The 26,404-nt window shown below is 43.5% G+C and overlaps 1 protein-coding gene across 4 annotated transcripts; it reads left to right on the top strand.

Annotated features, from left to right (window-relative positions):
* Positions 1-28: 28 nt before the first annotated feature.
* igsf5a (immunoglobulin superfamily, member 5a) lies at positions 29-23,465 on the top strand. Of its 4 annotated transcripts, none has more exons than XM_046303522.1 (9): positions 29-169; positions 627-704; positions 8,160-8,471; positions 16,041-16,331; positions 19,743-19,872; positions 20,719-20,743; positions 20,851-20,942; positions 21,335-21,399; positions 21,911-23,465. In XM_046303522.1, the coding sequence occupies exons 2-8, from the start codon at positions 662-664 to the stop codon at positions 21,348-21,350; spliced, it is 909 nt and encodes a 302-aa protein (XP_046159478.1). In that variant the 5' UTR covers positions 29-169; positions 627-661; the 3' UTR covers positions 21,351-21,399; positions 21,911-23,465. The 4 variants fall into 4 exon arrangements, with proteins under 4 accessions (XP_046159478.1, XP_046159477.1, XP_046159476.1 ...); XM_046303521.1 differs by having other exon boundaries at positions 21,332-21,399; XM_046303520.1 differs by having other exon boundaries at positions 30-169; positions 19,759-19,872.
* Positions 23,466-26,404: the final 2,939 nt, after the last annotated feature.

Genomic DNA, 26,404 nt, shown 5'->3' with positions numbered 1-26,404 from the left:
GGAACTGTTACATGTTTGGACCTTGCTCTCTGTAGAGGTAGATGTATATGGGGGAGTGAAGCTACATTTGGTTTCACCTGAAGGTGGAGTCCCTCTATTTACTAGGTCTGATTCAACAGGAAATTAACCTTGGATCCATTTTAGTCATCGCTCTAAAAGTCTTCAACAAGTAAGTTATTAGAATGATGTATGTCGATGTACATTGGATCTCAGTAGGAATATTTCCTAAAGAAAAAGCAATTTCAGAATGATCTTGTTTGTTGTTGTTGAGGGAAAGACTTAGGGAGGAAGTATGATTCTGTCGGTACTCTGAATGGACGGATCTATGAGACTGCAATTATTGAAATATATTTTGTTTCAATAATATATTTTGTTTGATTAATGTTTGTTCGAGAAGATAAGTTATTAAGATATAATGTTTCTGTGGTTGGGCTGTAGTGAGTCTTTGATCAGCGATCAATCAGAAAATGTATGTGTTTTTGTGAACAGGGGAGTTCCTCGCACAACATTCCTTGGTGAAAAATGTAGCGTTCAGAGCTCTCAGAGGTCTGTTTGAATGTGTAACACTATTTTGCTGCCCGCTGTGTTGTTTCCATGCCATTGTCTTTTTTGTTTTTATATTACAGGCAGGGAATATTAGCATGACTGTTACCTGGGCAACATGGCCAGTGTTTTCTTCACGTTGCTTTTACTCTATGCAACAGGTGAGCAGACCTCAATATTTTATGCACACATATACACATTTGACACACTACATCGCATATACTCACAATTGAAACAAATCTACTGAATATGATAGGATGGGGACAAAATCCATAGTTGACGTCACAATTGGGATTACCCAAACATTTCCCTGTTCATGAGAATAGATAATAGTGAATAAACATCCAACACTATTTCACTGAACGAGCATTAGAACCCAGCTCAGCATATCATTTATCCCTGGCTTCATCTTGCCCTAGTTAGACTAGTCTCGTTTGGGAGTGATTAAAGCTGTTAATTTCGCATGAGGCCTTCTCGTGTTTATCACAGCAATGCAGAGAAATACAGGTCTCTGATTTAACATGCCTAATGGATACGGCTTTACGTTGACTACACCAGGCTATAATATTGCTTCCTTCTTAAGGAAACTTTATGAGTCAGGTCTCATCAGGATAGTGCAGTTTTTTTTCTCCAATCACTTTGGTGCAATTTCCCCAAGTATGTGGTACATTTTCACAACTCTAAGCACAGAAATATAAACAGATCATCAAAATGGCTCATGTTTCAAAACTCGAAGCACATGTTTGATTGACTGAGTACATTTATATATTTGTACCTCATAAATGTATCAATTTGACATCAATTTATGTTAGAAGGCAAAACCAAATCATATATGGATGTGGTTGTAAATATTGTACATCATTCTCCATCAGCCAGTGTGCTTCACTCTTGTGTGCTACCATTTGGAGTGCAGTGTACAATTCACTGCTGAAATACTTTGGTTATATATGCAAATATATTCCACTCATTATCTGAATTTCATTGATACACTCGCTGTAAACTGATGATACTGTGCATGGGACACCTTAAGGTCTCAGACCACAAGAAAAAAGATTATCTGGTCTGATGAAACCAAGACTATTTGACCTGAATGCCAAGTGTCACTTCTGGAGGAAACCTGGCACCATTCCTACGGTGAAGCATGGTGGTGGCAGCATCATGCTGTAGGGATATTCTTTTAGTGGCAGGGACTGGGAGACAAGTCCGGATCGAGGGAAAGATGAACAGATCAAAGTACAGAGAGAGATCCTTGATGAAAACCTGCTCCAGAGCGCTCTGGACCTCAGCCTGGTGCGAAAGTTCACAACCCTAAGTACACAGCCAAGACAACGCATGAGTGGCTTCAGGACAAATCTCTGAATGTCCTTGAGTGCCCAGCCAGAGCCCGGACTTGAACCCGATCGAACATGTCTGGAGAGACCTGAAAATAGCTTTGCAACTACGCTCCCCTTCCAACCTGACAGAGCTTGAAGAGTATCTACAGAGAAGAATGGGAGAAACTCCCCAAGTACATGTGTGACGAGCTTGTAGCGTCATACTCAAGAAGACTCGAGGCTGTATTCGCTGCCAAAGGTGCTTCAACAAAGTACTGTGTAAAGGGTCTGAATACTTACAGTATGTAAATGTGATATTTTTTTTTTTGTCATTATGGGGTATTGTGTGTAGATTGAGGAAAAAAACTATTTAATACATTTTAGAAAAAGGCTGTAATGTAACAAAATGTGGAAAAAGTAAAGGGTTCTGAATACTTTCCGAAGGCACTGTCCCTTAATAGGCGGCAGGGTAGCCTAGTGGTTAGAGCGTTGGACTAGTAACCTGAAGGTTGCAAGTTCAAATCCCCTAGCTGACAAGGTACAAATCTGTCGTTCTGCTCCTGAACAGGCAGTTAACCCACTGTTCCTAGGCCGTCATTGAAAATAAGAATTTGTTCTTAACTGACTTGCCTAGTTAAATAAAGGAAAAAATAGAAAAATAAAAAATATATAGTAAAAGTGTGTCACCCAGTAAAAACTACTTGAGTAAAAGTCTAAAATGATTTGGTTTTAAATATACTTAAGTAACAAAAGTAAATGTAATTAATAAAATATATTAAAGTATCAAAATGACTTATTTTATGCAAATCAGACGGCACCAGTTTTATTTTTTTTATTTTTACGGATAGCCAGGGGCACACCAACATTTAGACATAAATTACAAACGAAGCATGTGTGTTTAATGAGTCCGTCAGATCAGAGGCAGTATGGATGATCAATGATTTTCTGTTGGTAAGTACGTAAATTGGACCATTTTCCTGTTCGGCTAAGCATTCAAAATGTGACGAATACTTTTGGGTGTCAGGGAAAATGTATGGAGTAAAAGGTACATTATTTTCTTAAGTAATGTAGTGAAGTAAAAGTAGTCAAAAATATAAATAGAAAAGTGAAGTAAAGATACATCAAAAAACACTTAAGTAGTACTTTAAAGTATTTCTACTTAAGTACTTTACTATAATAACAAAGAGAGTCGCACACTCCATATGTATAACCTCCCAGTATTTAAAAAAACCCACCAACGTTTCGGCATTACTGTGCCTTCTTCAGGGTAATGTCATAAATGCTTGAACCAGGTTATGTACAGTCGTGGCCAAAAGTTTTGAGAATGACACAAACATGAATTTTCACAGTCTGCTGCCTCAGTTTGTATGATGGCAATTTGCAAATACTCCAGAATGTTATGAAGAGTTATCAGATGAATTGAAATCCATTGCAAAGTCCCTCTTTGCCATGCAAATGAACTGAATCCCCCAAAAACATTTCCACTGCATTTCAGCCCTGCCACAAAAGGACCAACTGACATCATGTGCCGCCATCATTGCTTTGCACAAAAAGGGCTTCACAGGCAAGGATATTTCTGCCAGTAAGATTGCACCTAAAAAAACATTTATCGGATCATCAAGAACTTCAAGGAGAGCGGTTCAATTGTTGTGAAGAAGGCTTCAGGGTGCCCAAGAAAGTCCAGCAAGCGCCAGGGCAGTCTCCTAAGGTTGATTCAGCTGTGGGGTCAGGGCACCACCAGTACAGAGCTTGCTCAGGAATGGCAGCAGGCAGGTGTGAATGCATCTGCACGTACAGTGAAGCTAAGATTTTTGGAGGATGGCCTGGTGTCAAGAAGGGCAGCAAAGAAGCCACTTCTCTCCAGGAAAACATAAGGGACAGACTGATATTCTGCAAAAGGTACAGGGATTGGACTGCTGCAGACTGGGGTACCCTGCTACAGTATGTGCGGATAGTATGCATCCCCTTCCCCTCAAGAATGGTCTACCATATAGCCAGTTATGCAGAGTTAAACGAATCTGTGGCTACCAGTCAGATTTTGACAACAATGCTAAGACAATGACAGATACATTCAAAATGAGAGGCTACAAGGACAAAACTCTTAATGCTGCAATGATGAAAATATCTCAAAAACCAAGAGAGGAATTGCTAACAACTAAATCAAAGACAAAAAACAATGGTGTTTTGCACTCAGTACACCAAGTGTTCTGAGAAAATGAAAGCAATCCTGAAAAAGCACTGGCATATTTTGCAATCAGACAAAGAAATTGCACACCTCTTCAAGGAGCCTCCACTGGTGGTCTATAAGCATGGTCACAATAATGTAGATAACTTGGTAAGATCTGACCTGCCCCTTGAGCTCACTCAAACACTCTTGACACCCATTCCAAATGGGAACTACAAATGTGGCTCATGTGCACAGCGCAATAGCACTAGAACAACATCCTTCTTCAGACTCCCACATAGAGGTTGAAAAATTCCTGTTAGGGGGATCATCTCATGCAAGACAACGGGGGTAATCTATCTCATCACCTGTACATGTGGGAAAGCCAGGTAGGACAAACAAAAATACAATTAAAATAATGCATAGCTGAACACCGCAGCTCTATCAGGTGTGAGAACACTAATAATCCAATAGCAGCTTACTTTGTTGAAGCTAACCATCCCATCTCCTCCCTCAAATACACAGGCATTGAGCATGTTGCTCTACCAAGGAGAGGAGGTAACATGGAGATCCAACTACTAGAGGGAGGCCTACTGGATGTCCTATTTTAAACACATTTACCCCTAGTGGTCTGAATATTGACTTTGATCTCAGGCCCATCTTATGACCAATTATATTTTCTGTGAACAGGTCTTGTAAATTAATGTATTCTTTCTCCACCTTATCAGAGTACACCCAATATGTTCCCTCTGTTGATCATGTTTATTATGCATTATGGTTGAACCAAAAGACTACATGTAACATCATTTTATGAAATTGTAAATATTTAAATATAAACTCAGCAAAAAAAGAAACGTCCCTTTTTCAGGACCCTGTCTTTCAAAGATAATTCGTAAAAATCCAAATAACTTCACAGATCTTCATTGTAAAGGGTTTAACCATTGTTTCTTATGCTTGTTCAATGAACCATGAATAATTAATGAACATGCACCTGTGGAATGGACGTTAAGACACTAACATTTTACAGACGGCAGGCAATTAAGGTCACAGTTATGAAAATGTAGGATACTAAAGAGGCCTTTCTACTGACTCTGAAAAACACCAAAGAACAATGCCCAGGGTCCCTGCTCATCTGCGTGAATGTGCCTTAGGCATGCTGCAAGGAGGCATGAGGACTGCATATGTGGCCAGGGCAATAAATTGCAATGTCCGTACTGTGAGATGCCTAAGACAGCGCTACAGGGAGACAGGACGGACAGCTGATCATCCTCGCAGTGGCAGATCACGTGTAACAACACCTGCACAGGATTGGTACATCCAAACATCACACCTGAGGGACATGTACAGGATGGCAACAACACCTGCCCAAGTTACACCAGGAATGCACAATCCCTCCATCAGTGCTCAGACCGTCCGCAATTGGCTGAGAGAGGCTGGACTGAGGGCTTGTAGGTCTGTTGTAAGGCAGGTCTTCACCAGACATCACCGGCAACCACATCGCCTATGGGCACAAACCCACCGTCACTGGACCAGACAGGACTGGCAAAACAAAAAGTGCTCTTCACTGACGAGTTGCGGTTTTGTTTCACCAGGGGTGATGGTCGGATTCACGTTTATAGTCGAAAGAATTAGCTTTACACCGAGGCCTGTACTCTGGAGCGGGATCGATTTGGAGGTTTAGGGTTGGTCATGGTCTGGGTCGGTGTGTCACAGCATCATTGGACTGAGCTTGTTGTCATTGCAGGCAATCTCAACGCTGTGCGTTACAAAGAAGACATTCTCCTCCCTCACCCTCCAGCTTGAAAATGCCACCAGCCATACTACTCGTTCTGTGCATGATTTCCTGCAATCAGCAGGAAGTGTTATGCCATGGCCAGCGACTCAACTCAAAATATATCTTACATTTTAGATTCTTCAAAGTAGCCACAAGTAGCCTCATCAATGTTTTGTCATTTAGCAGATGCTCTTATCGAGAGTGACTTACAGTAGTGAGTGCATACATTTTCATTCACACTGGTCCCTCGTTGGAATCAAACCCACAACTCTGTCATTACAAGCAATTGTGGAAAAAGTACCCAATAGTCATACTTGAGTAAAAGTAAAGATACCTTAATAGAAAATGACTCAAGTAAAAGTGAAAGTCACTTTGCTGAAAGCCTATCCATGTCTCATTGGAGCTCCATGGGGCTCCTTAGATGCATTTTTTTAAGATGCATTTTTTCTGTATGAAAAGAGCTTTGTAAAATGCATCTATTATTATGTAATGAATGAGCACCTCAGAGTGTAAACAGGCCCAACATTCCAAACACCTGAGACTGTTTTAGGAACTTGTTCTATCGACAGAATAATGAGTCAAGAGGGTTCTCGAGGTTTACTGTTCTAGAGGTGTGGCACTTGCAGCAAAGACAAGAATACAGGTGCTAAGGCCCCAAGGCAAATCACTCACTCAAGTCACTCAAATTACTCACAAGGGTTAGGAAAGTCAATCATCCCATTTCTGGGAAATAGCATGCGTTGTATCAGTCATCTGGGCATTGGAGCACCATCGGTTCGGTTCGGCTCCACTCCACTCTCTTGGACCAGGAAGTAGCAGCGGCAGAAGTCGTAGCGGCAGCAGTCCGACCCCAGTAGTAGCAGTAGTGGAAGTGGCTCTGGGCTCTCCTTTTGAGCGGTGTAGTGGCTCAGAATCATTACAAATGTATAAGTTCAGGGGAACGTCCATCTCCAAGGAGACCAGCCAAGTTGACTACACTCAACAACAAGGATCAAACTTGTGAACAGAATGAGTTTATTGTTTCTAAGTCCATTCCCCCCCACATAGGGCCATAAACAACAATCGTCATGCTGGCCCTTTCATAGCTATTTCAACTTCACTCTGTAGTGAATGTTCTTCAACAAAAGCTTATCATATCTGTGCTTATCTTGCAAACTGTACCTAACAACTCACAAATATATCAAATTAAATAAAAAATAAATCAAATTTATTTGTCACATGCGCCGAATACAACAAGTGTAGACTTTACCGTGAAATGCTTACTTACAAGACATTAACCATTAACAAAATGTTTACCAAGTAGACTAAAATAAAAAGTAATAATAAAAGTAACACAATAAGAATAACAATAACGAGGCTATATACAGGGGGCACCAGTACCGAGTCAGTGTGCAGGGGTACAAGCTAGTTGAGGTAATCTGTACATGCATAGATAACAAACAAACAGCGAGTGTACAAAAGGGAGGAGAGGTCAATGTAAATTGTCCGGTGGTGTTTTTATGAATTGTTCAGCAGTCTTATGGCTTGTGGGTGGAAGCTGTTGAGGAGCCTTTTGGTGCTGGACTTGGCGCTCCAGTACCGCTTGCCGTGCAGTAGCAGAGAAAACAGTCTATAAACACTTGGGTGACTGGAGTCTCTGACAATTTTATAAGCTTTTCTCTGACACCGCCTATTATATAGGTCCTGGATGGCAGGAAGCTTGGCCCCAGTGATGTATTGGGCCGTTCTCACTACCCTCTGTAGTGCCTTACGGTCCGATGCCGAGCAGTTGCCATACCAGGCGGTGATGCAACCTGTCAGGATGGTGCAGCTGTAGAGACTTTTGAGGATCTGGGGACCAATGCCAAATCTTTTCAATCTCCTGGGGGTGAAAAGGTTTTGTCGTGCCCTCCCCACGACCGTCTTAGTATGTTTGGACCGTGATAGTTAGTTGGTGATGTGGGAACCTAGAAACTTGAAACTTTCGACCCGCTCCACTACAGCCCTGTTGATGTTAATGGGGGCCTGTTCGGCCGGCCTTTTCCTGTAGTCCACGATCAGCTCCTTTGTCTTGCTCACATTGAGGGAGAGGTTGTTGTCCTGGCACCACACGGACAGTTCTCTGACTTCCTCCTTATAGGCCGTCTCATTGTTGTCGGTGATCAGGCCTACAACTGTTGTGTCGTCAGCAAACTTAATGATCTCAAATATAACAAATGACAAATAGATAATCATTATCTCCTTTCACCCCCAACTCTAACCACACTTGGATCCTCTCCTCTCCTCTCCTCTCCTCTCCTCTCCTCTCCTCTCCTCTCCTCTCCTCTCCTCTCCTCTCCTCTCCTCTCCTCTCCTCTCCTCTCCTCTCCTCTCCTCTCCTCTCCAGGAGTCTCAGGAGTCCCTCAGCTGGAGCCCCTGAATGTGACTGTGCTACGGGGCTCAGAGGCTCGGTTTAACATCAGCCTGTCTGAGGCCTGGTACTCCATGTCATGGATGCTTAAAACTGTTTTGGTCCTCACCATCAACAGTGGCACCGGTGTGTCTGAGCACAACCGTCGTTTCGCCGTTAAAAACTACTCCAGTGCCGACATATACTGCTGGGAGTTCATCATCCGGGACGTCTGGAGGAACGACTCTGGTGACGTCAGCTGTGGCGTCCAGGAAAAGCCGACCCAGACCGCTCAGCTCTTTGTCCAAGGTTGGGAACAAATCCTCAATATTTCATCCTTAGAAGTGAAGACTGGCCTCTTTACTGGAATCAAAATGTGCAGAGTAGTAAAATAATGTATTTTTCCCATCTCATTCTGCACTGTATAGGCTGTGCACATACAGTATCACTATAGATGACAGTAGTGTAATGACCGACCTATGCTCTGGAGAGCAGTAGTATACACTGTAAGATCAGAGAGTAGAGAAGTGGTAGCACACTGTAAACCCTGAGCATAGAAAGGGATAATAATCTGTTCTCTCAGCAGGTCCTGGCTAATCATCAACACAGGAATAAGGATCCATGTATTAGGCAGATGGAACAGTCTGATTCAGACAGAAATAACTCTTTAAAATACTTTTGATGAGCTTCTATATAATCCAAGGTTAGAATATGGAGTTGATTTAAATAATCACCTTTACTGAAATGATAGAGTACCATTGTTGAGGAGATTAAATTAAATGAATGAATAAACTGCAGAGTAACTGGGGCAGGGTGACATTTTTGGTGGATTTCACATTGAGTTCGCGTTAATTGTCAGCACAACCAAATGTAAATCAAAACCAGATGTTGAACTGACGTCTGTGCCCAGTGGGTAAGGCAAGTTTTCTCTGTCTAGCTAATTTGCCACAGTTGCCAAAAGTGATTAGTGTAATAAATAACCAATGAACCAAGTCCATGTACAGTAAGTATTTTTACTGTAGCCAAAAATCTTACTGGTCTGATCTACACATTAGCAATTGTGCAGAGAAAATACAGTGCTGGTCTATGGATCCCAGAGAAACATTGTACACCAAAATACTGTGTACACCACCCTTGCATCCGTTGTTTCCAATCAGCAAGTATGCTTTGGCTCCTAGACAAGGGTAAGATAAAACACACTAGTGGATGGGAGCTGTAAGATTTGCATTATGGTTAATTGTACTCCACTGCTTACTTTGATGGTAAGCATTTATTTAAAGCGCAATCTCCTCAAGTCACACACACACACACACACACACACACACACACACACACACACACACACACACACACACACACACACACACACACACACACACACACACACACACACACACACACACACACACACACACACACACACACACACACACACACACACACACACACACACACACACACACACACACACACGTGATGTTCTTCTATCCTCGTGTGGAACTACAATATGTTTCCTAATCCCTTACCCTGAACCGTAACCCTAACCTAAACCTAATTCCTAACCTTAACCTTAACCCTAAACCTAACCACTAACCCCTTGCCCTAACCCAAATTCTGACCCTAATCCTCATTGCAACCCTAACCCTAAACCAAACCTCTGAGCTTAGAATAGCCGTTGTCCTCATGGGCATGCTGGAAATGTCCCCATGAGGGAGAATTTTCCTGTTTTGTACTACCCTTATGATGACTTTTCTATCCCCAAAATGATAGAAAAACCAACCAAGCATACACACAACCAAACACACTGTGGATATGCAAATGCCTTGTAGAGCTCAGCATTTATGGACTATTTTGAAGAGTTGCACCATGCATAGGGAGAGGCTCATTATTTGCAAAATTTGCCTATTTCCACATGGTAGAGTTCACACAAAAAAGAGAGGAATAAAGTTTGGCATCAAATGTTCTGAGACAAAGATTCCAGCCTGGAGACAAGATGTTGAAAAACATTTTGGTATTTGATTATAAATCGCAACGGGAATGAATATTCTCAATTCAGTTGATCTTTACTGAACACTCTTTTGACATTTTTTTGTTTTATAGAGCTGACATCTGTTTTTATTAGCACTTCAGCAAAATGTGTGATTGACCTAGAATTTGAACCCTGGTCTCTTGTGTGCCATAAGACTACTATCCTGCTAGCCTGCTGAGCTAAAGCCTATGCAAGTCTTCAAATCTCAGGCAAGGGCACTCATCATGCGAGTGTGGTCGTCCTTGGTTGACTCTGTTTTGTACTCCTTGCTCTAGTGGCTTGGGTGATGGTATGCCATTTACACATTCACGGTTACAATTTACTGTTCATCTTATTGCGGCTCCTGCTGGCTCTATTTGATTACCTTTGTTGGATATTGATTTGGTCTTGTTTCTATGGTGTCACACCCTGATCTGTTTCACCTGTCTTTGTGATTGTCTCCACCCCCGTCCAGGTGTCGCCCATCTTCTCCATTATCCCCTGTGTATTTATACCTCTGGTTTAACACCTCTGGTTTACTGACCCCTGCCTGCCTTGACCTGTCTATTGCCTGCCCCTGTTGGAATATTAAACTATTGTTTATTCTACGTGGTCTGCATCTGGGTCGTACCTTCACACCTGATTGTACAAACAGGCCATGACTGACCCAGCAGACCCGGGCCAGCTGCGCAACGCCATCTCCTCCCAAGGAGCCTCCATGGGTAGGCATGAGTAATTGCTTCATGGGCTGATAGAGAGGGTCCAAACGTTGGCTGAGCACCATGACTGGGCATTGGACATGCTGCTGGTAACCCCACCACGCCTCAGCAATTCGGCGGTTAGCAATGCCGCCCCACCGGCCACTCCACCTCCCCCGTTTACCTCCTGCGCAACGCTTTAATGGAGAGCTGAGCACCTGTCAGGTGTTTCTAGCTCAGTGTGCCCTCATTTTCGAGCTTCAGCCCTCCTACTTCCCCTCGGATTGCTCCAAAATAGCCTACCTCATCACGCTGATGTCTGGAAGGGCTCTCACCTGGGCTACCGCTGTATGGGAACAGCAGCCGGGCCATATGCGAGAGCCTGGAGGGGTTCGTGGGAGAGGTGAGGAAGGTCCTTGATGCCCCTTTCTCCTGGAGAGAAGCTGCCCGGAAGCTAATCCAGCTCCGGCAGGATGCCCGCACTGTGGCCGACTATGCAGTGGAATTCCGTACGTTGGCAGCTAAGAGTGCGTGGAACCCGGAACCACTGTTTGACATGTTCCTGCACAGCAACTCGGAGGAGGTTAAGGAGGAGCTTGCGGCTCGGGAGTTACCCACAGAGTTTGACCCCCTCATCGCTTTGACCATCCGCATCGATGGGCGATTGCGGGAATGACAGATCGAGAGGAAATTTGATTTCACTCGCACGTCCAGGGACTCCACCTTGCCTCCGAGTCCTCCCAGAAGTCCCCGACGGTCCCGTGGCCGAGAGCACCGAGATTTCCCTACATTTCTCAAGAGTCACCGAGGAGGGCCAAGGCACTGTTTCCCAAGCCCATGCAGCTAGTCAGGGCTGGGCTGTCGCCAGCGGAATGGCAACACAGTGTCTGCACAAGGAGCTGTCCGTATTGCGGTTCATTTTGTGTCCTCGTGCTCGGTAAAAGTGCAGGCTCACCGGTAGGAGCGAGTACTCTGGTGGGCTATTAGGGGGACTTTTCTCCTTTCCTTACTCACAACCCTTTATATGTCATTCTGCTGTGGGGAAACCAGTCCAAATCTCTTTGGGTCCTCCTTGACTCTGGGGCCGATGAGAGCTTTTTGGATGTCACACTGGCTTCTGAGCTGAATATCCCCACTCAGCCTCTCTCCATTCCCATGGATGTTAGAGCATTGGATGGGCGCTCTATTGGTAGGGTCAGCTATAATACCACTCCTATCAACATACGTGTGTCAGGGAATCACAGCAAGACCGTTCAGTTCCTGCTCATCAAGTCCCCCCAGATCCTCGTGTTTTTGGGATTCTCCTGACTCCAGCGACACAATCCACTCATCAACTGGTCTACAGGTGCCATCATGGGCTTGAATTTGTTCTGTCACACCCATTGTCTGAAGTCGGCATAACCTGCCCCTGGGATGTCTTCCTGGGTCCTTGGAGGTGGTTCCGGATCTATCCACCATTCCCGCTAAATACCAGGATCTCCGGGAGGTGTCACAGCAAGTCCTGGGCAACTTCCCTTACACCACACCGTCCCTATGACTGCGAGATTGACCTTTTCCCTAGCGCCACGCTTCGCCGGGGAGTCTGTACTCACATTCGGGACCGGAAACCAAGGCTATGGAGGACTACATTGGGGACTCCCTAGATACTGGATTTATCTGTCCCTCTTCCTCTTCCACTGGCGCAGGGTTCTTCTTCGTGGAGAAGATGGACAAGATCCTGCGCCTGTGCATTGACTACCAGGGACTCAATGACATCACTGTAAAGAACAGTCATCCACTCCACTCATTTCCGCAGCCTTCGAGCCGCTCCAGGGGGCCACTGTGTACTCCAAGCTGGATCTAAGTAATGCCTACCACCTGTTGCGGATACGAGAGGGGGACGAGTGAAAGACCGCCTTCAACACAGCCAGCGGCCACTATGAATATCTGGTCATGCTCTTTGGCCTCACCTACGCCGCTGCCGTGTTCCAAGCTCCGGTGAATGACGTTCTCCGCGATATGCTGAACCAATTCGTCTTCGTCTACATTGATGACATCCTCATCTTCTCCCGCTGCCCCCAAGAACACGTGCTCCATGTCCGGCAGGTTCTCCAGCTCCTTTTGGAGGATCAGTTGTTCGTTAAGGAGGAAAAGTGTGAGTTCCATCGCTCCACCATGCCCTTTCTGAGCTACATCATCTCTGCTGGGAGCGTCAAGATGGATCCCAAGAAGGTGAAAGCGGTGGTGGATTGACCTCAGCTTACATCCAGGGTGCAGCTGCAACGCTTCCTGGGGTTCACCTCCAGTTTGTGGTGGCCAATGCCCTGGACCTTAACACTTCTATGGGATAGGGGGCGGTATTTTGACTTCCGGTGAAAAGCGTGCCCAAAGTAAACTGCCTGCTACTCAGGCCCAGAAGGTAGGATATGCATATAATTGGTAGAATCGGATAGAAAATACTTCAAAGTTTCTACAACTGTTAAAAGAATGTCTGTTAGTATAACAGAACTGAAATGGCAGATGAAACCACGAGGACAAACCATCCCAAGAAATGTTTTTTTCATCCTACCACTGAGTTCAATGGCTGGCACTTTTATAATAGGGCGAAATCATGCCCGATTGCAGTTCCTAGGGCTTCCACTAGATGTCAACAGTCTTTAGAAAGAGTTTCAGGCTGGTTTTTGGAAAAATGTGGGAGAAGAAGTAGTTTTTCTAAGGGCTCCCATTTTGTCTGTAGTGTTTCCATGCGCATGGCCGAGAGCGCGTAATTTTTGTTTATCTCCGGTAAAGACAATAACGATTCTCCGTCTTAAATTGTATTGTTTGTTTGCATTTTAGGGTACCTAAGGCTTGATTATAAACGTTGATTGACTTGTTTGGATAAGTTTATTGGTAACGTTTGGGATTAATTTTGTTTGCCTTTTGACTGATAGAAACCGAGTGAATTATTGACTGAAGCGCACCAGCTAAACTGGGATTTTATGGATATAAAGAAGAAATCTATCGAACAAAAGGACCATTTGTAATGTAACTGAAACCTTTTGGAGTGCCAACAGAAGAAGATCGCTATCGCTATTTCTGACTTTCGTGTCGCAGCTTCCTGGTTGAAAATGATTTTTTATGCATTTGTGTGCTGGATGCTGTCCTCAAACAATCGCATGGTTTGTTTTCGCCTTAAAGCCTTTTTGAAATCTGACACATTGGCTGGATTAACAACAAGTTAAGATTTATTTTGATGTATTGCCCTTGTGATTTCATGAAAGTTTAATATTTATAGTTATTTAATTTGAATTTGGCGCTCTGCCATTTCACCGGATGTTGGCCAGGTGGGACGCTACCTTCTCACCTATCCCAAAGAAGTTTTAAGCTACATCCCTGCGCCTTCTTCTCCCACCACCTCACCTCCATGGAGAGGAATTACGATGTGGGGAATCGGGAGCTTCTCGTGGTGATGATGGCATTGGAGGAATGGAGGCACTGGCTCGAAGGGGCGGAACATCCGTTCATTGTTTGGACCGACGACAAAAACCTGGAGTATCTCCGCACCACCAAGAGCCTCAACTCCAGGCAGGTGAGATGGGCCCTGCTGTTTACCCGGTTCAACTTTTCCCTCTCCTACCGGCCGGGTTCCAAGAATGTCAAGCCGGATGCCCTGTCTCACCGCTATAACCACTCAGCTACCACCCCAGAGCCCGACCCCGGAGCTCCTTCCCATCTCGTGCCTGGCGACGGCACTCAGCTGGGGTATCGGTCGGGAAACAGGTTCGGGAGGCACAGCGGTCCCAGCCGAACCCTAGGGGGTCCCAGATAACCAGATGTTCGTGCCTGACGCTGTCCACTCCGTGGTCCTGGAGTGGGACCAATCTCCCTGGACTTCATCACGGGTCTCCCCCCGTCTGATGGCAACACCGCCATCCTGACCGTGGTGGATCGATGGCCCAGCTCATGGTGCCCAGCTCATGGTGCAGTACGTCTTCCGGATCCATGGACTGCCCGTGGACATGTTCTCTGACCACAGCCCTCAGTTCTCGTCTCAGTTCTGGAAGGTGTTCTGCACCCTCATTGGGTCGTCAGCCAGCCTGTCCACTGGGTTCCACCCCCAGTCTAATGGCCAGTCGGAGCGAGCCAACCATGACCTCGAGACCACCCTGCGCTGCCAGGTCTCCGCCAACCCCACCACCTGGAGCCAGCAGCTGGTGTGGGCAGATTACGCCCGCAACACCCTTCCCTGATCTGCCACAAGCCTATCACCATTTGAATGTTCCCTCGGGTATCATCCCCCACTCTTCCCTGAGGAGGAAGAGGAGGTCGGCATACCTTCTGCCCAGATGTTTGTCTACCGCTGTCGTCGTACCTGGAAGAGAGCACTCCTCAAGACCACCTCCAGGTATCGACAACAAGTGGATTGCCATTGGACCCGGCTCCCCAGTTTCGTCTCGGGCAGAAGGTATGGCTATCTACCCGGGATCTGCCCTTCCGGGTGGAATCCCGCAATCTCTCCCCCCGGTTTATCGACCAGTTACCCATCTCCAAGATCATTAGCCCCTCTGCTGTTCATCTTCTGTTGCCCCTTACCCTTCGTATTCACCCCACCTTTCATGTCTCCAGAGTCAAACCCATGTCTCACAGCCCTTTGTCTCCCTTAGCCTGTCTGCTGCCCGGTACCGTTGCCCCACCTCTGGTTTACTGAACCCTGCCTGCCATGACCTGTCCATTGTTTGCACCCGTTGGAATATTAATCTATTGTTTATTCGACATGGTCTGCATCTGGGTTGTACCTTCACACCTGATATAGAGTATGGTGCATGGATGGACTTCTCATTCCCCTGATTTGGACCTACCTGATTACAAACATATTCCCCTCCATGTATCAATACTCCTAGGCAGGCAGTAATAATATCCAACTGAATGGATGTCGATATTACATTGATTGTTTACATTGTGGCCAACCCTCAGCTGGGACCAGTGTTAATAAGTCAGGACATTCAGGAAGCATTTACCATACTAGAACATAGTTGCAGGATTATTTTCCTGCTGAAGGAAACTGGCTCAAATTAAGTTCCAACATCTATAGAATTATCCACTCCCACTCTGTAGGTGGTCCAACATTAACACTACAGTATATTCATTGTGTTTCATATAAGATGTCATCCCTCACGGTTGCTGACTGTTCTCTTCTGACTGCCTCCACAGAGAGCGGCACAGTGAGGATTGTGGGAGGTAACATAACAGTGGCCCAGGGCCACCAGGCCATCGTCCAGTGTGAGGCCTCTGGTTGGTTCCCTAAGCCCACAGTGAGCTGGGTGGTGGATGGGGTCATGGTGAACCAGAACAGCTACAACAGTAGCAGTGAGGCCCTGGACAGTCTGTATAACTCCATCAGCCTCCTCACTGTCCGTGGGGTCAACAGTGTCCAAGTGAAGTGCCTGGCCAGCGTATCTGCCCTGACCACCCCACTGTCCAGCTCCATCTACCTGGTGGTTGGTAAGAACTCTTCTGACTCTTCAGTTAGACAGGCATTTGATTTCCATAGGGGGGCACGTTTTGTTCACGGGACAAGGGCATGCACACATTTTTAAATTAGTTTTTATAGGAAATACATGTAATATAACTGTAGAAATGTATCAAATCAAATGTTATTGGTCACATACATGGTTAGCAGACGTTAATGCAAGTATAGAGAAATGCTTGTGCTTCTAGTTCCGACAGTGCAGTAATATCCAACAAATAATCGAACAATTCCACAACAACTACCTTATACATACAAATCTAAAGGGGTGGAATAAAAATATGTACATATAAATATATGGATGAGTGATGACCGAGCAGCATAGGCAAGATGCAATACGTGGTATAAAATATAGTACAGTTGAAGTCAGAAGTTTTCATACACCTTAGCCAAATACATTTAACTCAGTTTTTCACAATTCCTGACCTTTAAACCTAGTAAAAATTCCCTGTCTTAGGTCTGTTAGGATCACCACTTTATTTTAAGAATGTAAAACGTCAGAATAATAGCAGAGAGAGTGATTTATTTCAGCTTTTATTTCTTTCATCACATTCCCATTGGGTCAGGAGTTTGCATACACTCAATTAGTATTTGGTAGCATTGCCTTTAAATTGTTTAACTTGGGTCAAACGTTTCGGGGTAGCCTTCCACAAGCTCCCCACAATAAGTTGGGTTAATTTTGTCCCATTCCTCCTGACAAAGCTGGTGTAACTGAGTCAGGTTTGTAGGCCTCGTTGCTCACACACGCTTTTTCAGTTATGCCAACACATTTTCTATAGGATTAAGGTCTTTGGGCTTTGTGATGGCCACTCCAATACCTTGACTTTGTTGTCCTTAAGCCATTTTGCCACAACTTTGGAAGTATGCTTTGGGTCATTGTCCATTTGGAAGACCCATTTGCGACCAAGCTTTAACTTCCTGACTGATGTCTTGAGATGTTGCTTCAATATGTCCACATAATTTTACTTCCTAATGGTTCCATCATCTAAGTGCACCAGTCCCTCCTGCAGCAAAGCACCCCCACAACATGATGCTGCCACCCCCGTGCTTTACGGTTGGGATGGTGTTCTTCGGCTTGCAAGCCTCCCCCTTTTTCCTCCAAACATAACAATGGTCGTTATTACCAAATAGTTCTATAGTTAGAACTATTTGGCCATAAAAAAATAGTTTTGTTTCATCAGACCAAAGGACATTTCTCCAAAAAGTACGATCTTTGTCCCCATGTGCAGTTGAAAACCGTAGTCTGGCTTTTTTATGGCGGTTTTGGAGCAGTGGCTTCTTCCTTGCTGAGCGGCCTTACATGTCGTTATAGAACTCGTTTTACTGTGGATATAGCTACTTTTGTACCTGTTTCCTCCAGCATCTTCACAGGGTCCTTTGCTGTTGTTCTGGGATTGATTTGCACATTTCTCACCAAAGTACGTTCATCTCTAGGAGACAGAACGCATCTCCTTCCTGAGCGGTATGAAGGCTGCGTGGTCCCATGGTGTTTATGCTTGCGTACTGTTGTTTGCACAGATGAACGTGGTACCTTCAGGTGTTTGGAAATTGCTCCCAAGGAGGAACCAGATGTGTGGTGGTCTACAATTTGTTTTCTGAGGTCTTGGCTGATTTCTTTTGATTTTCCCATGATGTCAAGCAAAGAGGTAGTTTGAAGGTAGGCTTTGAAATACATCCACAGGTACATCTCCAATTGACTCAAATTATGTCAATTAGCCTATCAGAAGCTTCTCAACCCATGACATAATTTTCAGGAATTTTCCAACCTGTTAAAGGCACAGTCAACTTAGTGTATGTAAACTTCTGACCCACTGTAATTGTGATACATTGAATTAGAAGTGAAATAATCTGTCTGTAAACAATTGTTGGAAAAATGACTTGTGTCATACACAAAGTAGATGTCCTAACCGACATGCCAAAACTATAGTTTGTTAACAAGAAATTTGTGGAGTGGCTGAAAAACGATTTTTAATGACTCCAACCTAAATGTATGAAAACTTCTGACTTCAACTGTATATACATATGAGATGAGTAATGTAAACATTATTAATGTGGCATTATTTAAAGTGAATAGTAATCCATTTATTAAAGTGGCCAAGGATTCGAGTCTGTATGTAGGAAGCAGCCTCTCTGTGTTGGTGATGGCTGTTTAACAGTCTGATGGCCTTGAGATATAAGTTGTTTTTCAGCCTCTCGGTCCCAGCTTTGATGCACCTGTATTGACCTAGCCTTCTGGATGGTAGTGGGGTGAACAGGCAGTGGCTCGGGTGGTTGTTGTCCTTGATGATCTTACATTGTAATGTGCATGAACACAACCAGTCTGATGTTTTAATCTGATTGTCAAACAAATCACTTCAAAAGTAGGTTACCTTCGCACGTTTCTCCAAAATAATTCCAGGATCCAAACAGTACACTGTGCACCCGCCAACTTTCCTTCAATTCACAAGTGACTGAAACTATCTCACCAGAGAAAGCATCCGAGCGTGCGAAAGAGTGTTTTTCTGTCTTACTGTGTGTAGCCCATGTATCTGATGCTGTCTGGCTAAAAAGAGTATGATATGCAAATACTCTTTTTGGCCAGGCAGCATCAGATACATTTTGATCGCTCTGATTCTTTCTCTGGTGATACGTGCGAAGGTAACCTATCTTAGATTAATCAGTCTTTCTGTTTGCTTCTCGATCAAATAAATGATCAATGTTGAAATGTTTGGACAGGCAACGAGGTAAGGTAGGGCAGGCCATTACCCCTACGGCCAGCCTATAGTGCCGGCCCTGTCTGGTCACTTCCAGTAGCCTGGACAGTACCTTGAACATGGATAGGATTTATTGAGGTCTGCTTACACTGTTAGAAATGGGAATCTTTGCTGAGTCAGGAAAGGGATGTTATGGGTTCCTGGCCAAGTTGAGGTGCTGCCAAAAATCACAATTAAAAGTTGATGATCCTGGCTGGCCTTACAATTTTTAGAGCAATAAAAAATATGAGAAACTCCTCTGAAAGCATAAGAGCTACCTCCCTAAACACATGCCTTTGTACTGTTCTGTGGGACTGTGATTATTTTTCCATAATTACTCATTAATAAATAAGTTAATGAATTCATTGTTTATGCAGGTAGATACTTACATGATACAAGTTGTGCATTTCTTCCAAGAGCACAGAGGCTCCATATTATATGTATATGAAAAACTCCCATATATTGCCATGTATCATTTTCTGTAGCTCCGTCACACGTTTGATTCGTTTAGTACATTAACAACTAGTGGCAGGTTGGACTTACAATAGAACCTACTGTCTTAATAGCCAACTGAGTTTAAGGCTGAGATGTCAGTCTACATTGTGATATTTACTAACCATACATACTAACTCACTAACTCTTACTTATCTCGAGACCACTGTTTCACCAGAGCCCCAAGACTGGACTGTGCTCATCGCTGTCGTTTGTTCCATCGGTGGCTTCGCTCTGCTGGTGCTACTCATCCTTGGAATCGTCTTCTGCTGCAAACGCAGAAAAGAAGCAAGTAAGAAGCCTTTCTTTAGCTTGTATCAAGGTCAAACCTCCTGTAGTCCAAGGAGCAGGAGTCATGCCCAAATCGAGCCTCTTGCTCTGTTTCACTGAAGAAAGTAGAAAACAAGTAGACTGAGTCAGGACAGGTCTCACTGAGGTCCTCTATTAGGACAATGCCAGGGTGAGATCTACGCAGAGGCCTTCATCTAAATACAGGACACACCAGTCAGAAAACATAGTAACTTTAGGACTGTTTGGCTCCCGCTGCTTGCCTCTCATATGTCCGATGCATACACGAAAGCTCAACAAGCAACAGACTTCAAGGAGATGCTAACAAAGAGGTTGACTTGCAGTAAATCTTCTAATGAGTATAAAGGTTTATGTATGATCATTTGTGGATGTAGATTACTCACTGTCTGAAAGGGTACACACATGAGGTCTAATATCAAATCTCTGACTAAATGTCTATAACACCTATAGGCCTATATGTCTAGAGACAAATGTTGGAGAATTAATTCGGTCACACTTGATTTAGAAAGTCCGGATTTTCCATCTGTAGATGCTCTACGGATGGTCATACTATCAACAAACTATCTGTTGATAAGCAAGTGCTTGCTAAGGTTAGGGTTAGGTTTAGAATAAGGGTTAGGGTAAGGTTAAGGTTAGGCTTAGAGCTAGTGTTAGGGTTAGTAGATAGTTAGTTGAAATGTTACTGATAGTCTGTAGATAGCATCTACAGATGGACTATCCAAATAAAGTTTGGCCTACTACATTCATCATGACATAATTACCATCACCAAAAGCAACACGTCTATACCTGATTTGATTCACTATTATTTTCTCTCGGGGTTCATTTCAGAATCCAGCTACCAAAAGGAAATGGGGTAAGAGTTCTGCTACCATTTTGTCCCCAATTACCAGATCAGTTACCTTGATCATTATGTGAGGTTTATAGTGTGATTGTTGCAGTGAAGTGTTTGATGTATCCCAGGAGAACGAGGTCCCAGATCGAGATGAGTGGTGGTGCAGTGGGACAGAGACTGGGCAAGGAAAACCCTGCATACGTGATAGATGGCCAAACAAGTAGGAGCTATCATTTCTGTCTTTACACACACACATGCGCCCGCATAGGCACTTATGCCTACACACAGATTAGAATGACATTTTCGATTAACAGAACACATTTTTAATGTTAACACAATTCTTTAAGTTATGCCTTGGTATGTTTATATCAGCCTCTTGCTGTCACGTGTTTACAGCCATGCTGTCACGTGTTTACAGCCATGCTGTCACGTGTTCACAGCCACGCTGTCACGTGTTCACAGCCACGCTGTCACGTGTTCACAGCCACGCTGTCACGTGTTCACAGCCACGCTGTCACGTGTTCACAGCCACGCTGTCACGTGTTCACACATTCTTCTATCCCTGAAAACACTCCAATGGTAAAATACTGAGATGTATCTTTCTTACAGCAGGTGTCACCCACAGTGAATTCAACGACAGTGGTTACATCCAGACTAGCTATACAAAACATTTTGAGGTACGTAATAATACATTGAGACATAAGGTGGCCTCTAGATTTAGATGTGGATTTCTTAATTTGTTCAGATGTCAATTAATTCTGTATGATTTATTTACAGTGTAATTGATAAGTTTTCATTACAGTAATGAGTCTGGTAAGAAGTACCTCATGAAACTTAACAAATGTAAGATTAAAGTCAACTGTAATAAGTCATAACCTAAGAATTTCAGGGTGATTGCATTTTCAGCTGAAGATTATTAGTTATTTTACATTTTAGTAATTTAGCAGACATTCTTATCCAAAGCGATTTACAATAGTGAGTGCATATGTACTTTTTCGTACTGGTCCCGCGTGGGAATTGAACCAACAACCCTAAAAGAGAGAGTGCAAGAGAGCTGTTAAGTGTTACTGTGCTCTTTCATTACCTAAATGGGAGAAGTTAAACATAAACTGTAAACCACATGTATCATTTGGGACACATTTAGGGAAGAGTATACACTGTAAACTATGTTTTGCTTTTGTTTACCAGATTCCTGATCTTGTCAATGGTAACCAGGCAGCAAATGGCCATGCCAGTGCATACAACGTCCTGGGTGTAACTGGTGTCAGGAAACACAGACATGTTACTATTGTGTGAAGGAATTGTACAATCTTACTCACATACAGCAGAATCAAGCTGTAAAATATGTCAAAAGTTCTCTAAATGTTTTAATGTTTCCCTTCTCTGCTCTTCATGTTATCATTTTGGAAACTTCCTCAACTTTTGAAACATAGTGGGGCCTCTATTTTGGAACTAAGCCTCGAAGGGTTTGCTTGTAGGGCAACCTACCAGGCCAAATAATGTCAAAACACATCTATATCAACTAAGGGCAGGAGCATATGATGCCAACCAAACAAATTCTCCTTGAGTTTTAGGAGAACATCAGAGGGGTAAAGGACATCATCTGCTTTTTACATTTCTGTATGGGGAGCAGTGTAAACTTGAAAAACCAGGTTGACCAATTGAGGTTGAAAGAGCTCTTTCACAAGGGAGACCTGGAGGGGGCCAATGTTTATTAAAGTACATGGAAGATAAATCATTTTCACACTGGGCAAGCTATTAATTTCTATATGGTTTTATATAATGGCAAACTGAGTGTAAATTAGTTCATAAGCACGCACCCAAATTCTCTTTGACAGTAAGGTAAATGTGATGGAAACTCTGACAAACTGATTGATGCACCAAGGCCTGCCTCTCAATACTCCGTCATGAGCACAGGGCTCCATAACTCTGTTAGGTTAAGAGCTTGTCCCCACACAGCCCCAGCACCGCCACATTTCTATCTACTGTACCAGCTAGCATTGTGGTGGGCCTCATAAATTCAGCATGATTGAACTAGAGGTTTATGACAGTGAGCTGAAGTACTCAGAGAGAGTCCTCCACATTCCTTTCAGCCCATAAGAAGGTGTCAGAGTTTGTTGGAACTCTCACTGCTCCAGCCATTTGGGTTTAGGCTTATATCAATGTTCAAACGTATTCTCTTCTTGAATGTTACCCCATAGGTCTATTCTGTTAATGGCATGAATGCAATGTGATTCGGTAGACATATTGAGAAGTGCAATTACCCGAGACTAGGGCTGCAAAATTCTTGTAACTTTCTAGAAATGTCCAGGTTTTCTAGAAATCCAGGAAGGCGGATTCCATTTGCTGCTTATTCCCTCTTAATTTCAGGAATCATCCGGAAAACCAGGGAATGTATTTCAATCCTACCCATAACAAAGTTTTGTCATACTCTTAAAACGTGATGGTGTAGCAATTTCCTATAAGAGTCTTCCATCGTTATCATAGTGTAATAACTACATTATCATGGGCCTTTTTGTTCGAACAGAACTTAATCATAATAAATCAATTCTATATTTATAATAAAAATGACAACAATTCCATATGAGTGACCTCCATTCCATTTATCAATTGTTTACTGTAATATGCAACATCTTGTAATTGTGAGGTAGGGATTTACCAGATGAAGTATGTCAAATTGTTTTGACCGGGTCAAGTGTAGTGATGTATGATGTAATCAAATAAACACTTTCTAATTTTCCTACCAAGGACATTACCGTGAATAATATGAAGTTTCAGAGTGCAACATAAGCATGGTAAATAATAATGACCATTTCAGAGGTAAAGTTTCCAAAAGCCATGGGGTGTAAAAGCCACGGAGAGTCAATCAGTCAGCCTGCATCAGTGGATCTCAGTGCTTTCTAATCTGAAATGACATCATCTGCATCATGGTGTCGCATAACAATGCTGCTTGGACTTATGAAACAATTAAAGAGGATGGTTGACAGAAATACACTCAACCACACACACAAGGACATTCTATCTCAAACCTACAATACCAGTCAAAAGTTTGGACACACCTACTCATTCAAGGGTTTTTCTTTATTTTTACTATTTTCTATATTGTAGAATAACAGTGAAGAGATTTTTTTAAATCTATGAAATAACACATATAGAATCATGTAATAACCAAAAAGTGTTAACAAAATATATTTTAGATTTAAGATTCTTCAAAGTAGCCACCCTTTGCCTTGATGACAGCTTTGCACACTCTTGGCATTCTCTCAACCAGCTTCATGAGTTAGTCCTCTGGAACGTTTTTTCAATTAACAGGTGTGCCTTGTTAAACATTTATTTGTGGAATTTCTTTCCTTCTTAATGCGTTTGAGCCAATCAGTTGTGTTGTGACAAGGTAGGGGTTGTATACAGAAGATACCCCTATTTGGTAAAAGACTAAGTCCATATTATAGCAAGAACAGCTCAAATAACCAAAGAGAAATGACAGTCAATCATTACTTTAAGATATGAAGGTCAGTCAAGAACTTTGAAAGTTTCTTCAAGTGCAGTCGCAAAAATGATCAAGCGCTATGATGAAACTGGCTCTCATGAGGACCGCCACAGGAAAGGAAGACCCAGAGTTACCTCTGCTGCAGAGGAGAAGTTCATTAGAGTTACCAGCCTCAGAAATCGCAGCCCAAATAAATGTTACACAGAGTTCAAGTAACAGACACATCTCTACATAAACTGTTCAGAGGAGACGGCGTGAATCAGGCCTTCATGGTCGTATTGCTGCAAAGAAACCACTTTTAAAGGACACCAATAAGAAGAAGAGACTTGCTTGGGTCAAGAATCACGAGCAATGGACATTAGACCGTGGAAATCTGTCCTTTTGGTCTGATGCGTCCAGATTTTTGGATCCAACTGCCATGTCTTTGTGAGGCGCAGAGTAGGTGAACGGATGATCTCTGCATGTGTGGTTCCCACCATGAAGCATAGAGGAGGAGGTGTGATGGTGTGGGGGTGCTTTGCTGGTGACACTGTCTGTGATTTTTTTTAATTTTTATTCAAGGCACACCTTACTAGCATGGCTACCACAGCATTGATATGCCATCCCATCTGGTTTGGGCTTAGTGGGACTATCATTTGTTTTAAACAGGACAACGACCCAGGACAATGACCCAACACACCCAAAACATACCTCCAGTGAAATGACGCTGACAAAGATGGTCACCTTGCATCAGGTTCTTAGAAAACTATGCAGTTATTTGTTCTTTTATGTTTTATTTCTTACATTGTTATCCTAGAAAATCTGAAGTTTTATTACATACAGCCAGGAAAAACTATTGGATATAAAAGCGATGTCAACTTACCATCATTACGACCAGGAATACGTCTCAAGCGGATCCTTTGTTCGGACCTCCACCCTGGACATGTGATCTTATCCCAGAGGCCGACCCAAACCAAAACGGACTCCGCAGGAAAGGCAGACGGAGCGGCCTACTGGTCAGACTCAGAAGGTGAGCACACCATCCACCACTTCCGAGCATGTTACTCACCGATGTCCAATCTCTAGATAACAAGGTGGACAAAATTAGGGCATGAGTTTCCTTCCAGAGAGACATCATAGATTCTAACATTCTCTGTTTCACGGAAACAGGCTCACTTGGGATTTGTTATCAGAGTCAGTACAGCCATCCGGTTTCTTCACGCATCATGCCGACAGAAACAAACATCTCTCTGGTAAGAAGAAGGAGTGGGGTTTGCCTTATGATTAACGACTCATGGTGTAATCACAACATACAGGAACTCAAGTCCTTTTGTTCACCTGACCTAGAATTCCTTACAATCAAATGCAGACCACATTATCTTCCAAGAGAATTCTCTTCGATTATAGTTACAGCTGTGTATATCCCCCCCCAGCAGATCCCTCGCCAGCCCTGAAAGAACTTCGCTGGACTCTATGTAAACTGGAAATCATTCATCCTGAGGCTGCATTTATTGTAGCTGGGGATTTTAACAAAGCTAATCTAAGAACAATTCTTCCTAAATTATATCAGCATATCGAATGCGTGACTCGAACTGGTAGTATTCTTGATCATTGCTACTCGAACTTCCGCGATGCATACAAAGCCCCGCCCTGCCTTCTGCAAGTCTGACCATGACTCAATTTTGTTGCTCCCAGCCTATAGACAGAAACTAAAACAAGAAACGCCCATGCTCAGGTCAATACAAAGCTGGTCTGACTAATTGGATTCCACGCTTCAAGAATGCTTCGATCACGGTGACTGGGATATGTTCCAGATAGCCTCAGACAACAACATTGATGTATACGCTGACTCGGTGAGCGAGTTTATTAGCAAGTGCATCGGAGATGTCGTACCAAAGCGACCGGAAACATGATCGAATACAAACAGTGCAGCTTTTCCCTCTGCACGGCAATCAAACAATTGAAAGGGTCAGTATAGAGACAAAGTATAGTTGCAATTCAAAGGCTCAAACACGAGACGTATGTGGCAGGGTATACAGTCAATCACGGATTACAATAAGAAAACCAGCCCCATCACGGACATCCACGTCTTGCTCCCAGACAAATTAAGTAACTTCTTTGCTCGCTTTGAGGACAACACAGTGCCACTGACACAGCCCGCTACCAAAACATGTGGGCTCTCCTTCTCTGTGACCAACGTGAGTAAAACATCTAAA

The sequence above is a fragment of the Oncorhynchus gorbuscha genome, linkage group LG16, assembly GCF_021184085.1.
Source record: "Oncorhynchus gorbuscha isolate QuinsamMale2020 ecotype Even-year linkage group LG16, OgorEven_v1.0, whole genome shotgun sequence".
In the NCBI taxonomy this organism is placed as follows: domain Eukaryota; kingdom Metazoa; phylum Chordata; class Actinopteri; order Salmoniformes; family Salmonidae; genus Oncorhynchus; species Oncorhynchus gorbuscha.
The sequence above is the reverse complement of the archived record's forward strand: the minus strand, read 5'-3'. Positions and strand labels throughout refer to the sequence as shown.

Excerpts from the sequence above, each read along its gene's own strand:
- igsf5a (XM_046303519.1), top strand. The coding sequence starts at position 662 with ATGGCCAGTGTTTTCTTCACGTTGCTTTTACTCTATGCAACAG. Across the intron at positions 705-8,159 it reads GCTTTTACTCTATGCAACAG|GAGTCTCAGGAGTCCCTCAG; the intron begins GTGAGCAGACCT and ends TCTCCTCTCCAG. Across the intron at positions 20,943-21,331 it reads CGTGATAGATGGCCAAACAA|CAGGTGTCACCCACAGTGAA; the intron begins GTAGGAGCTATC and ends TCTTTCTTACAG.